The sequence below is a fragment of the Perna viridis genome, chromosome 7 (assembly GCF_037379345.1).
Source record: "Perna viridis isolate PV_CMFRI_1.1 ecotype Kerala chromosome 7, ASM3737934v1, whole genome shotgun sequence".
In the NCBI taxonomy this organism is placed as follows: domain Eukaryota; kingdom Metazoa; phylum Mollusca; class Bivalvia; order Mytilida; family Mytilidae; genus Perna; species Perna viridis.
In genome coordinates this window covers 22,332,249-22,345,761 of record NC_142451.1, presented here as the reverse complement: position 1 = coordinate 22,345,761, position 13,513 = coordinate 22,332,249, and the positions used below count along the sequence as shown (strand labels likewise).

General features: G+C 34.2%; 1 protein-coding gene across 2 annotated transcripts; it reads right to left on the bottom strand.

Moving 5' to 3' along the window:
- Nucleotides 1–387: 387 nt before the first annotated feature.
- On the bottom strand, nucleotides 388–13,073 carry LOC148611810 (uncharacterized). Of its 2 annotated transcripts, none has more exons than XM_088592711.1 (8): nucleotides 13,002–13,073; nucleotides 10,610–10,774; nucleotides 7,965–8,042; nucleotides 7,084–7,233; nucleotides 6,119–6,223; nucleotides 4,738–4,839; nucleotides 3,778–3,850; nucleotides 388–1,418 (listed from the first exon to the last, which is right to left on the bottom strand). In XM_088592711.1, the coding sequence occupies exons 2-8, from the start codon at nucleotides 10,698–10,700 to the stop codon at nucleotides 539–541; spliced, it is 1,479 nt and encodes a 492-aa protein (XP_088448837.1). In that variant the 5' UTR covers nucleotides 10,701–10,774; nucleotides 13,002–13,073; the 3' UTR covers nucleotides 388–538. The 2 variants fall into 2 exon arrangements, with proteins under 2 accessions (XP_088448837.1, XP_088448836.1); XM_088592710.1 differs by lacking the exon at nucleotides 13,002–13,073 and adding an exon at nucleotides 12,350–12,512.
- Between the last annotated feature and the right edge of the window lie 440 nt (nucleotides 13,074–13,513).

Genomic DNA, 13,513 nt, shown 5'->3' with positions numbered 1-13,513 from the left:
AATTCCGGCATTTCCAATCCCTAAGTAAGGGTTACATGTAGTTTTGCAAAGTATTTTCCATAGTAATTACAAATATTTTGCTTTTTGAGGAAAAATACCTTGTTTTTGGAGTACTTGAATTTCATATACAATACCAGATATTACTTTATTCTTCTTTTTTCTAGTAGCCAAGAAAAATCAGTGTAATCTACTGAGGGGAAAAACTCTAATTTTCGTACTAATAAACCATGAAACAATATTTTTATAATGGTTAACCCCACACCGTATGTCAAAATATAAAGCCTCCGATAAAAATTTAAAACAACAATTGGTGGATATGTTCTGTTTCTATACAAGTAGCTTAATTAAAAAATAGGCTATTCATTCGACAAATATTTAGTTAATTTCCACTATAAAAATATATTGAAGTAAACCGGCTAACGGCAATTATAAATTTTTATATCATCGCGTTACAACCGTTTGAAAATGTGAATTGCAAATTTATATACAATTATAGTAACGCTATACATTTTTCAAAATCTGTCTTTTCTTTTTATGGTCACGACCCTGGATTGTTCAAATTGTCAGTCCGTCCCCAAATATTTTCATACTCGTCTTCAGAACAAGATTCATCTGTTCTAGTTTCAGTTTTTCTGTCATTTATCCTAGTTTCAGTTTTTCTGTCATCTGTTCTAGTTTCACTTTTTCTGTCATTTGTACTAGTTTCATTTTTTCTGTCATCTGTTCTAGTTTCATTTTTTCTCTCATCTGTTGTAGTTTTACTTTTTCTGTCATTTGTTCTAGTTTCAGTTTTTCTGTCATCTGTTCTAGTTTCCCTTTTCTTGTCTAAGTAGAAAAGAAATTCTCCACTAATATCACGAACGGTCATTCCACGTGCTTTTTTTAATTCTAACTCTGGTGTTGGCTGTGGCTTTGATTTACATTTCGAACACTCTTCATTTTCAATAAATCTAGTTTCTTCTGCAACACATTGAAGTTCAATTTCACTCTGATTACTTGAACGTGAAATGTCCAATGGTAAACGTGCAGGCGGTCGTGTTCTCTTAAAAGGTGGAAATTGTCTAGAATTTGTTTTGTGACGAACCGCGTTTTCTCTGGAAGGTATTCTAGACGGAATGGTTATCCTTGGACGATGTTCAGCATTTTGATATGTGTCTGGCATTACCATGGGAACCGTCACTGGTCTTCGTACCTCATATGATGTATAATAACTAAATGTGTCATTTAAATTTGGAATAAACTGACTGCTTTCACGTAGGTAGTTTTCATAAACTGAACTTCCCCCAGGAGAAATTGGCGTTGCAGGCTCTGGTACCTGATTCGCTTCGATTCTCTCTATCCCGTACATCCGATGATCGAATTTCTGTCTTAGAGTTTCCAGGATATTAAGCTGCATTTTTGACATCCACCTTTTTATTCTAAAGAAAAATAATAATTAAATTCCATAAAATTCCGTCTATGAAATTAAGTATTATTGGACTTGGCTTCAAACTCAAGGTAAACGCCCCATGAGAACCATGAAAACTAAGAAAAAGGGCACATGCCAAGATTTTCTTTCTTCCGTTTTCGTTGTTTTTCTATGACAGACAGGTGCACGCGACCGTGTCTGTCATGGGTAAAATAGCCAACAGTAATACCCAAAGTATAAGTGGTCCAGTAAAGTTCTGAGGGTCAATGAATAAATTAATTGTTAACTTTTTTTGTTTTTTCTTCAATGTATGTTTATATATGCAAATTATACACAACTTAAAAATTAATTTTCGAGGTGATTACTATTAACCGCATGTGGTTAATCGGTGTCCAGTAATACGACACACATTTTATGCAAATTACTCTTTAACCTTGTATTGTAAGTCCACAGCTTTTGGTTGTAAAACGGAAGAAATACGTTCTTGCATTCGTCATCTAGTTGAAGATCTGGAATTTCTTCCACTCGTGTGAGAGGAAGAAATTCCAGATTTTCAATCGGGACTCGTGTAAGAACTTATTATTAAGTTTTTTTTTCTAAACAACCATGGTAAGTGATAAAAATTGGTAAAAACAATTTAATTGATTTCTTTTGAAAAAAAAACCCGCCATTTTTTTTTTTTTTTTTTTTTTTTGCCAGCCAATTTTTTATCCACTTTCCCAACCTTCAATACTTTTACTGATTCTCAATTCATTAATACGATAAAGGTTGTTCGCTGCTCGATTTAAGAATAACAAGGATTTCAAGCGGTTGTGAAATCTTTTAAGATCTTTCTCACTGGGACAATACAAGAAGAAACTAGAAGCCCTGTTTGCCACAAGAGCCCCAGCGTCATTTGTAAGTAATGATATTTTGTTAGTAAATCAAATGTGTCTGTAAGACATTAATGATGCCCCCGCTCGCTAGATTTGCCATATTAAGAACATGTTTATTTTTGTATGAGGGCATGGTTTGCAGATTCTGAAAGATTATGAACTGTTGTTTGATGTAGTAATTTTTTAGTATGTTAGGCTAAGCATGGCAAAAATACTTGCGATGAGAAAAAGAGGGCTGATGAACAGACTGACGGACACATGAAAAAATGTTGATACCTCCAACAACAAATCCCTAACTTTGCTGCTCAAGGTATATTTCTGACAAAAATTACAAAGTCCAACTATCACCCAGTTCTGTAATATTCTACAAAGATCAAGTCCTATGACCTTGAAACATCCTGCAAAAAATATTTTAGACGTAGTTCAAAAACTACAGGAGGAGATAGCCGAACAAGCTATAACCCTATTTCTGATGAAAATATCGCCAATTAAAGTAAAATGGCTGTATAACTATCACCAATTTCCGTAATATTTCATGAAAATCAAAATCCTTTGACCCTGCACACCTTCATCATGTGTAGGAATATCCTGTAAAATATTTTAGATGTAGTTAAAAAACTGTAAGAGGAGACAACCGGTCAAGCCGTGATCATATGTAATCCGGACGGACGGATGAACGGCGGGAACGGGCGGACGGACGGAAAAACGAACGGTCAGACAGGGGTAAATAATTATGCCCCACCCGACTGTTTGTCGCGGAGGCATAAAAAAGATGGGTCAGTGTTGTTGTTTTTGAGATCTAAGCATTTGAAATTTTGGAGGGAAAAGTATTTCTCTAAATTTTCCATAACTTTTGTCTTGGTAGATTTAGACACTGAAGAAATAATAAGGATTTTAAAAAAATCCCAGATAATATTTTAAGGTGTGTTTTATGATCTTATGAAAGGAAAAGTAGGGGGTCACTGAGCAAAAAAAACTGCTATGAAATTGAAAAAAAATAGAGAACTTCGAAAATCTGACAGAAATAGCGAACATCCTTTTCTATCCTAGTTTCTTTTTTCTTGGTGCCTACCCTAGCATTTTTATAGACATGTTGGCAGAAACTTCAGCCTTTTTATACTTTTACTCAAGTTAAAAATTGTTGTAAAAAAAATTATACTACAACCTAAATGGTTTTTTTTGTTGCTTTTTGTTTATTTTTTGTTTTTGTTTTTGTTTTGTTTTGTTTTTTTTTATCTCAGGAATCATCATCGTAGGAAAACGTTGCGTTGCCTACCTACATGATGTAAGAAGGCAAAAGTAAAAAAAACGTGGGTTTCCTACGATGAGAAATAACAGGCTAAAAGATTTTAAAGAAACGAATATCCCACACCGTCGGGCAAATACGACTAATTATAAACTAAAAGTGCATTCAGGTAATGCATATGAATACATAATACATGTATAAGTAATACATATGTATTGTTCTTAAGAAAGATAATTAAGAGAACTCACAGGCATCCTATGATAACCAGTCCTATCAAGATCATTACTGTCACTAAGACACTCAAACCGTTCAGAATATATCCTAAATAATGAAACAAAATAAGGAAGTTTTCATAATAATGCATAACATAATGTAATTCAGGGAAAATTGCATTTTTGAATGCTCACCGAAACATCACCATAATTTTAAATATCATGACTTAAAGAACATGACATAGGTTCTGACGATCATTACCTTTAACGCCAAAGCGTCAAAAGTTTTGATTAAGATTATGGCAATTTTTTGCTAATAAGAGTTTACTAATGTAAATAAGTTTTGTTCTTGCACTTTCAGGTATTAAACTGCAAAAAAGCCGTAATATTTGGTCATCGTAAATAAGTTCGCTAGGTTTATGGTGTCTTTGTGGCAAGCTTGTATAGAATATTTGACTGTCAGCATGAGCCTACCCATGTATCTGCCTCTGGTAGAATCATAAATGGATAAACATCACTTATGAATAGAGTTCCATCATTTCATTTTGCGTACGTGGAGATAGTCGGTGCTCGGTTAAGGCTCATTCATAATAATAGCACGTCGTATTTCCTTTTAATAGTGCATGTATCCATGTTGAATATTGTCCTTTATACGATAGAGATGGGGAGTGTAAAGATGAGGAGTGAAATATCCAATTCTTATAAATGTTATAACATAATCTTCCAATTGCTTTTGTTCTGAAGTAACTGTTGCACGAATTAACTTTCTGTATACGGGGCCCGGTTTCACAAACAATTCTCAAATTGAGATTTTCCTCAAATCTTTGAGTTTTCTTAAAAACTTCAATTTCAAGCGACTTATTTGGTTAATATTTGAGTTGCGAAAGGATATGAGGAAAATCTCAATTTGAGATTTTTTTATGACACTGGCACCGGGCTATATTAGAAAACGAAAGGATTCGTTTACTGGGCAATTAGTACGAGAAAATGACTCACCGGATTGTAATAGTGGTCCTTGGTATAGTGGTGATTCTCCAATGTCTGGTTTATAACAGGAATCCCGTATCACTTTTTTGATAACTGTAAAGTACTTGGCTTCTAAAGATAAATGGAGTTAAAATATTACAAGATTTAAGTGTATGTTTATTTTTTTTCGTTGGTTAAAAGATCCGTCAGTGAATTTATTTCTCGAGATCCTGAGTAACGTATAAAGAGGTGTTATATAGAATAAAGAGAGAGTAATGACGTATTTAAAAAGAAAAATGCATTACTAAGACAGAGGCCATTTTTATCCTGGAGGTGCTGGGATTTGATATTGGGTAGATTTTTTTTTTTTTTTTTTTTTTGCAAGCACACAGTTTTTATTTATATTTCAGCAGCAATTGAAATCAATGTTTTTTATTTGAAAATCTGTCATGTTAGATATCGGCAAAAAATACTGAAGCGTCAGCAGTGGGATGATTCAAATTTATACGTCAAAATCCCAACACATGGTCTAAACGTGAGCACATGAAAAAGAGACTACCTACATACACAATGTAACGAACCGAATAAAAACAGAAAACACATAAAAACTGAAGAGAAGGGAAACAAGACTTCATACACAATAATGAAACACTAGCAATGTGAACTCCTACAATCAGGTGCTCCGGAAGGGTAAGCATGACCTGTTCCGCGTTTAGTTGTGGGGAAAATATAAAATCATCATTTTTATTTATTTCAATGGCTGAGTATTTTTTCCCAAAATTTGGAACATTTATTTTATTTTTTTTTCGCTTTTCAAAACGATTCCATCAACCACCTACCCCTCGCTTAAGAAATGGTAAGTGCACAATTAAAACTAGAAAAAAAACTGTGAGCAATACTCGATGAATTGGTACCTCCATTCCTCTATTCACCGGACACGCATCTTTCGACCTCCAAATAAATTTAATAGAAGGTGCATAATGGGAATATTTATCGCGGATTCTATGAAAGTTTCATCAAATTCCATTCATTGGTGTAGGAGGAGTAACAGATACGGGATGGGTATACTGAGTACCAAGAATCATAAATGACGAAGTCAATATTCTGCTAATATAAAACCTCCATACTGAATTTGATCAATATCTAAAATAGGAGGTGAACAATGGGAAATATTATAAACACTGCAAAAGTTTCATTAGATTCTATTCGGCTGTGAAGGAGTACTTACATGTAACGGGTCATAGATGGGTAGCCATATGTAACGGAAAGACGGAAGGAAATGCGAACGAAAGGACGGACACCCAAGGGTTGCAATTAAGTTTGGTCAGAATAGCATAAAATGAATACTCATTTAATGTGCATTGATTTTGTTATATCTATTATAGTTAATGGTTATGTTATTATTGCATACCTGAACATTGAAACCGATGGTTTCCTACACAGGACACCTCTTTTCTACATTTTTCAGTTTTGTTGGCAAACTTTATTAAAACTTCGCATTTCCCTTCATTCTCGCCTGTAAAACGAGGGAATATAGCATTATAATTTAAAAATCGTGAGTAATGAAAGTTATAAACTTGTAATACTACCAACAGTTTCGTGTTACAGGTTACACACCAGCATGTAGTTGGAAGAAAGTTTTGGTAAGTGTTACTATAATGCTATTATTATATCTAATATTGGGATTAAGGATTGTCTTCCTGACGTCGATTTCACAAAAAGTCGTAAGTGTGAAAATGGTCGTAAATAATGACGTCACACTGCTATTTTAGGTTGTGACGTCATTACTTATTATCAACTTTACACTTACGACTTTTTGTGAAATCGACGCCTGGTCTTTCGTAGTTTTCTTTCAAGACATATTGTGTGCATGAGCATTAGTGAGAAATCATGGCCCACTTATATAAAAAGAATTGTCTTAAAGTCGTCAACACAAATATGTTCCAATCAGAACGCTTGAAATTGAAGATTTGAGTTGAGGAGAATCTCAATTTGAGATTTTTTTTATAAACACATTAAAAACATCGTATGTGTTGAAAAGGGCAAAAGGAGTCATTCAGGAAAAAGTTACGGAAAAGTTACAGAAAATGCTATCTTTTTCAACTTTATTGTTATGTTATTTAAATAATTAGTATTATGGTACAATTTAAAACAACACATTACAGCGAGTTATGCACTTTTAGTTGTTAAGTATTGCTTTGTGAAATATCTTAACTGGAAAGTTAACAAGGTTATACTGTGATAAATTTTCTACCACACCAGTTAATCAAGTTTGCTTTTTTCCGAAAAAAATTTATGTGCATACATACATCGCCATTTTTTAAAACATTTTGAACATGCTTTTGCAAGATATGTTTTACATGTAAATTTGCTTACCCAGAACGATAGTATCGTCCACATAATTGACAACATAGCTCGTGTTCATAGTCATTATCTGCATAACTTGTGACAGTACCATCATACTTGTTACGTTAACAAGAGATGACGATACATCAGTGCTACAAACAATGTATGTGTTGGAGTCAGCTGTAAAGCAAAAGTTATTCATAAGTTAACCACATGACTATGGTTTAGGATTTACATTATAATGTTACATATTATTTGATCCAGTATGGAAATCATAAATAAAAGCTAGAAATTCTCTATGTAGCAAACTCTGTTCGAACTTAACCAATACTGTTTATTATACAGTCTTTGGATATATGTACTTGACTTTGTTAATATCGGCTTGTCATTTCTTTCTGTTTTTTTTCCTGCCTTACATCGAAACCTTTTATCTTATTAGGCCTTATTCTACGAGGTCGATGGTATATACTTTTAAGGTCATTAAATGAATAACGTAGCGAAAGGTATATAGCTGTATTTTTTTATTTATTTATTTTGCCTTCACCTATTCTAAGTTCACAAGAAAGTTAAAGTAAGTTATGGGTAAAAGTATTAATGGTGTATCTTCATTGTTGTGTTTAGAGTCTAGACTTCTCCCTATACACGTGCATCATCGAAGGCAGATATAGAGTACCAAAAAATCTACAAATCAATTTGCGCCTTAATTTGCTTTCAACGTTTTGATTTTAAACCACTAGCTAAAGAGGCGGGGCGAATCCAGACACTTTCAAAAAGGGGGTTGCTAGGACATTATTTGTCAAATTTTGTCAGTTTTACACTTGAAATGACAAATTTTCCGATAAAAAGGGGATGCAGGGGTGGGAGCCCCTTTGGATCCGCCACTGAGGATCACTTTGATAATTGATACTTACAAAGACAAATCCCATTTTTTATTAATTTGTCTTCCTTGATACGGTTAACGTGCAATAACTTTAGCTCCTCCTGTGAACCTGTAACTCATATATCAATAATTGAGATGAAGTTAAATATTATGCATACTGTGATTTCAAATTTTCTATTTGCTATATAACATTTACTTGTTAATATTATAATAGTCGCTTTTTCGTTGATTCCAAGAAAGAATGTGTATTGCAGTTTTTAATGTCGTGCATAGGGATGCATTGAGCTTTGATTTATATCTCGCTTAGTGTGAGGGATCGTGGGTTCATATTGAACCTTGGCGGTACATGGACTTCTCTGCTAACCTGTCTGGTTGGTGAGGAGTGAGAATAAATAAATGTATTCAAGTGGGTGACACCCCTCGTGAGTTGTTGCTTAACTGAGCTTGACAAGAGGCCCTCATGAGCCTGAATCGATCACCTGTATGAATATTTTACCTTTCATTGGCGATAACTCCAAAAAGGATCGAGTTGTCCGACAATTTTGACACAAAGAAGACTTAGGTAAGACTTATCAGGAGGATCATTTCATCAAATTAAGTTTCTTTCAATCTATGTAGTTTTCAAGGCATTGGTTGAAAACTGCTAAAAACGTATGTTTTCGCATTTCAATGGCAATTACTCGACTCGTACGGCAACTTTCATTCTATGCATACTTTTGTAGGTTTCATCATAAGCATCATTTCAGCAATTGAAACTTTCTTTGTATCTATTATAGTTTTCAAGGTATTGGTTCCAAACAAAGAGTCGTCAGACAGCTTTGATCTAAATGCAGACTCTAGTAGGCCTTATCACAAGGATCATTTCAGCAAATTTAAGAATTTGGCTGAACCCAACGGTTTCGGAAATTTATGCGAAAAACGTCTGTCTGATCCCAGTATTACATTTTGATTAACGGCAGCCATGTTTTCGACGGAACAAAAATCCCCACAATAATTCTATGCACAAAACAAGCTTGGGTTCAAAATGGTCAAGTAATTTCATAGAAGAATTTTAAGATTTTTGAAAGTAATAGCGTTAAAGAGTAGTCAAGGTAACCACGGTTCTACCAGTAATGAAAAGAATGTAATCCAGGGACAAAGACCAGACATGGGAAACAGACATACACAACAAAGAACATGAAGTAACTAAAATACTTACATACACAGTATGTACGTATATGAGCAACTCGGACTACACTAAAAACTGGGAGCATGGATCTGCTACTTCGGTATTGTAAGCGTCCTGTTTTTTTTCTAGAAACACCCGCCGAGTTGCTCATAAAAAGTCAAGTCCGCGGTAGACGAAAGAGGAAAGGAAAACTATGACACATTGAACGGAAACAGTCGAAAAAGGGCAATAACTCCAACATGGCCGAACAAATTTGCAAGAAAATCTGAAAATAGATATATATCGGTATACTACACACTTTTTCTTATATCAGAATCGGGCTAAACCTATTGGTTTTGAGAGATATGGGAAAAACGTTCACCTGGTTAAATTTTGCCGTTCAAGGGAAATAATTCCAACAAGGAGTTGTCCGACAATTTTTACTCAAAAAGATTTTGGTAGAATTTATCATAAGGATCATTTCATCAATTGAAAGCTTCTTTCTATTTGTTATAGTTTTCAAGATATTGGCTGAAAACTGCTAAAACATATTGTTCGCCTTACAAGGGCAATTACTCTAACAAGGAGTCGTCTGACATCTTTCATCAAAAGCAGACTTTTGTACACTTTTCCATATGTCAAAATTTAACTTAACCCAACGGTTTTGGAGATATATGAGAAAAACTGACCCCTATGTTCTATATTTAGTAAATCTCCATATCAGATCAATGCAGAATAATATCCTAAGGAACATTCATACTAAGTTTGGCTCAAATTGATCAAGTAGTTTCACAAGAGAAAGGTGTTTTCAAAAAATGTTGATGACGACGGACGCCAAGTGATGACTAAAGTTCACATGGCCTTCAGCATGGTAAGTTGAAAAAGGCATCAACTTCAACATGGCTTAAAAAAATTACACGAAAATTTGACAATAAATAGATCTCAACATCCTGAACACTTTTACTCAAGTAAAAAATTTGCTAAACCTGAAGGTTTTGGAGATGTATGGGAATAACGTCCGTCTGACGAAGTGAAGTCGGTCATGTTTTTCTACAGATCAAAACTCCCCATATCAGTTCTATGCAGAATACAACGTACACAAAGGAACGTTCATACCGAATTTGGTTTCAATTGGTAAAGTATTTCCCGGGACTACATTCCAGGTATTAGCTACTAGCAATACACTCTCACGTATTTGTATATGTGTAACATACTGAATATTGCGATCGGGAACCAGTCTATTTCAGAGGAGAAGAGTTTTGAAAAACTGTCAACTACGACGACGACGACGGACGACTACGACGGGCGCTTTGGCAATAGCTCACTTAAAATGTCTGCTCGATTGATCATACGTTCTGGTTCCGGGAAAAAAATTCTGTCCGTGGACAAGCAATAGAACAGTTGTTTTCCATGTGTGAAGGTTTCGACGACATGTTTAGAAGTAATATCAAAACAATACTAGTAGACAGCTACAAATTTAATCAAAGAAAAAGTGAAGTGTAGGTGTCGATTCTGAAGAGAATTTTTACCTTTTGATTTGTTACATCCCAAGTTAAACATGTAGTTTGGAGTCCACATTGAGAGATCATGGTGTAACTTTGGAAAGACGTTGCTATCCATAGGGTCCAATATTTTACCATCTTTTTGACATGTCTTAGTAGCCTGCAACCACGTCTCGGGGTTTTCATTAATTCCTGAAAAGGATTGAGAAAGTAATAACATCTTGTTTCTATAACACGTAAGCTAAAAGGCTATTTTTGATAGCTAGATAGATAGATAGATAGATAGATACTTCGGTTAACGTTGCACATGTTTATTGACGACAAACAACAAATGCTAACTCTAAGAATAAATTCTTTTGCAGGATTAATGGGTGTAAAAATGAAATGGAATGAATGTCCACTCGTTGTGGGTTAATGCTAACCTTAAACATTTCTTTGATACAAATGTTAATAAACCAGAAGTATTTATGTACAAAAACACATTTTAAAGAGAAAAAAAATCTGAGAGAAAACAAAATTTATAGACAGCAGCTTGATTAGTTTGTTTATCCCATTCTTCCCAATAATTTACTATACATTAATGAGCCTATTCATCGAGGTTGATTTATTTATCCTCAGGTTTAATAGTACGTTGGGTTGAGATAACTCCCGTGCACCCCTCACTCAACCCCCGTGCACCCCTCACTCATCAATCAAAATAGGATTTTCTGGTACCCTTATACCTTCCACTTACGAATCTTTTTATCGTCAAAAAATAAACTGAAGCATTATTGTATTTTTTGGCTACTTTTTATACCTTGTTGAGGCAAAAATCTATTTTTAAGTTCTTTTTTTTTTTCATTATACGAACTTCTTTTTTCTGCAGAACGTAGTAAACTGACATATGTATATATCATCATGTAGCCCAATGTCTCTGGTAATACTTAGGGTTTTGCGGTAAAATGTACCCTACCCCGCCGAAAAATCGCTAAATTGACATATTTGTCAAAGTCAAAACCAAATTTGAGACGTTTTAGTTGAGCAATAACTTGTTCGAATTTATGTGACCTTTGACCGAAAAATCGAAAATCCCATTTTTCGCATTTTTTGATGAATTCTGACTAAGAAAATTGTAAAAATTCACCAAAAGAACCCCAGAAGTATAAATTGTGATAATACTAAACAAAAAATACCAAATAAGCCATTTTTTTACTGAAGCATTAATACTCTAGGGGTTTTGACATTGAAAAATATGTCAATTTAAGCGATTTTTCAGGGGGGTAGGGGTACATTTTCGCATTTTACCGCAAAACCCTAAGTGTTACCGCAACTTTCTTTGTACTATTGTAAACCTGAGACATTGGGCTTTACGATGATACCTGTATTTGTTTAGTTTATTCACATATGCTATCCCAGGAAGGCTAAGACTCTCAAACAATTGAGTCACAAAAATCTTGGCTTTTTTTACCCAGGTGGGTACAAATATAGGCTTATACTGAAAAAAGAATCCGGGAATATTCTTTGGCGACAAATGGATTCGGTAATGGGAGGTATAAATGTACCTAAAAATCACCATGAAGTTGATGAGTGGGGGGGGTGCACGGTAGACCCTCTCAGCCCATGGACTATAAGCATTAGGCCATTCCACTCGCACAAGCAAGTCACTGACGTGAAAGTCTGATCGCTGAATTGCTTTACTGTTTTAATAATTAAACATTTTACACTAAGATATTCATATTTTTTAACATATAACCAAAAAAGAACAAAACAAAAAAACTATACACCTACCTAGTACTGATGGATGATTCAATGGACTCCAAAGATACATCCAGAATATCACAATTAAGATCATTATCTTGATCAACAATCTAATGATTTTCTAGGTGGATGGTATGTATTTCCTTGGTCAGAGATAACTGACAGGAAAGCATCATTTAATAATATGCTTCAATAACGATTTAAGGAAATATTCATATCCTGTGGGAATTTGAGTTTTCGACTTTGTTTTTGAAAATAGAAATTATGAGCGGAATTCCGCAACTATATGTTTATGAATGAACGTGACCTCGAACAGAAATGCAGCTTGGAAACATGCCCGATGCTAGATTTTTTAGGAGGTTGAGGGTTTTATAAACTTTTTATTTTCCGACTACGCCTCACCAATTCTAAACTACCTTTTTTACAGGATTTAACGCTTTTTTTCTCTCAAAGGGGAGGGTATGTCTTAATTCCCTTAAATCCGCACCTAGAGGTATGAGAATATGTGTCCGGCGAAGGAGAAACAATATCATCACCCAACGAAATCAATTCAACAAGAACAGATAATTGGTAAATAACGAGAAACAAAAGAAAACAGCAAAAACTAGAACGATTAATGTCCTAAATTTTACATGTATATATAAACACTTCGAAAAAATCTAATTTTAGTACAATGACTGACCTATGTAAAAATAAGTACTTCCTTTTCACTCAAACATACTATAACATTTTAGTATCATAGGATGGTGTCAGTAAAATAGGGAAACTTCAAGTGGTCAGAGAGACGAAAATATTCTTCTATACACACCAACATATGCTTTCGAGAAAAGCAAAGATAGACACGAACCAATTCAACCTAATTAATATAAGGACTTTTAATATGTTGTTTCTGTTACTCGATTTCATCTGCATCACCATAAATTCACCCAAACAATATGCTAAGAAAATATAACCAACATATATAGTTAAGATACACATATACTTAAGGGTTTTATTAATTATCACTGGTCGGTGCTGTCTTGTTCCCGTGCTATGAGAATAAAAAAAAGTACCCCTATCATGTTAAGTAAGAAGTATAGACCCCTCTCTCTTTAAAAAGATACTCCCCTAAATTTTAGATAGCCTACAAAATGACTAACAATTAATTATTCAACATAGTTACATTATATGAAACGCTTGCTAGCTCAACAACAA

Excerpts from the sequence above, each read along its gene's own strand:
- LOC148611810 (XM_088592710.1), bottom strand. The coding sequence starts at position 12,413 with ATGATCTTAATTGTGATATTCTGGATGTATCTTTGGAGTCCATTGAAT. Across the intron at positions 10,775-12,349 it reads GAATCATCCATCAGTACTAG|GAATTAATGAAAACCCCGAG; the intron begins GTAGGTGTATAG and ends AATCCTTTTCAG. Across the intron at positions 4,840-6,118 it reads CCATCGGTTTCAATGTTCAG|AAGCCAAGTACTTTACAGTT; the intron begins GTATGCAATAAT and ends ATTTATCTTTAG.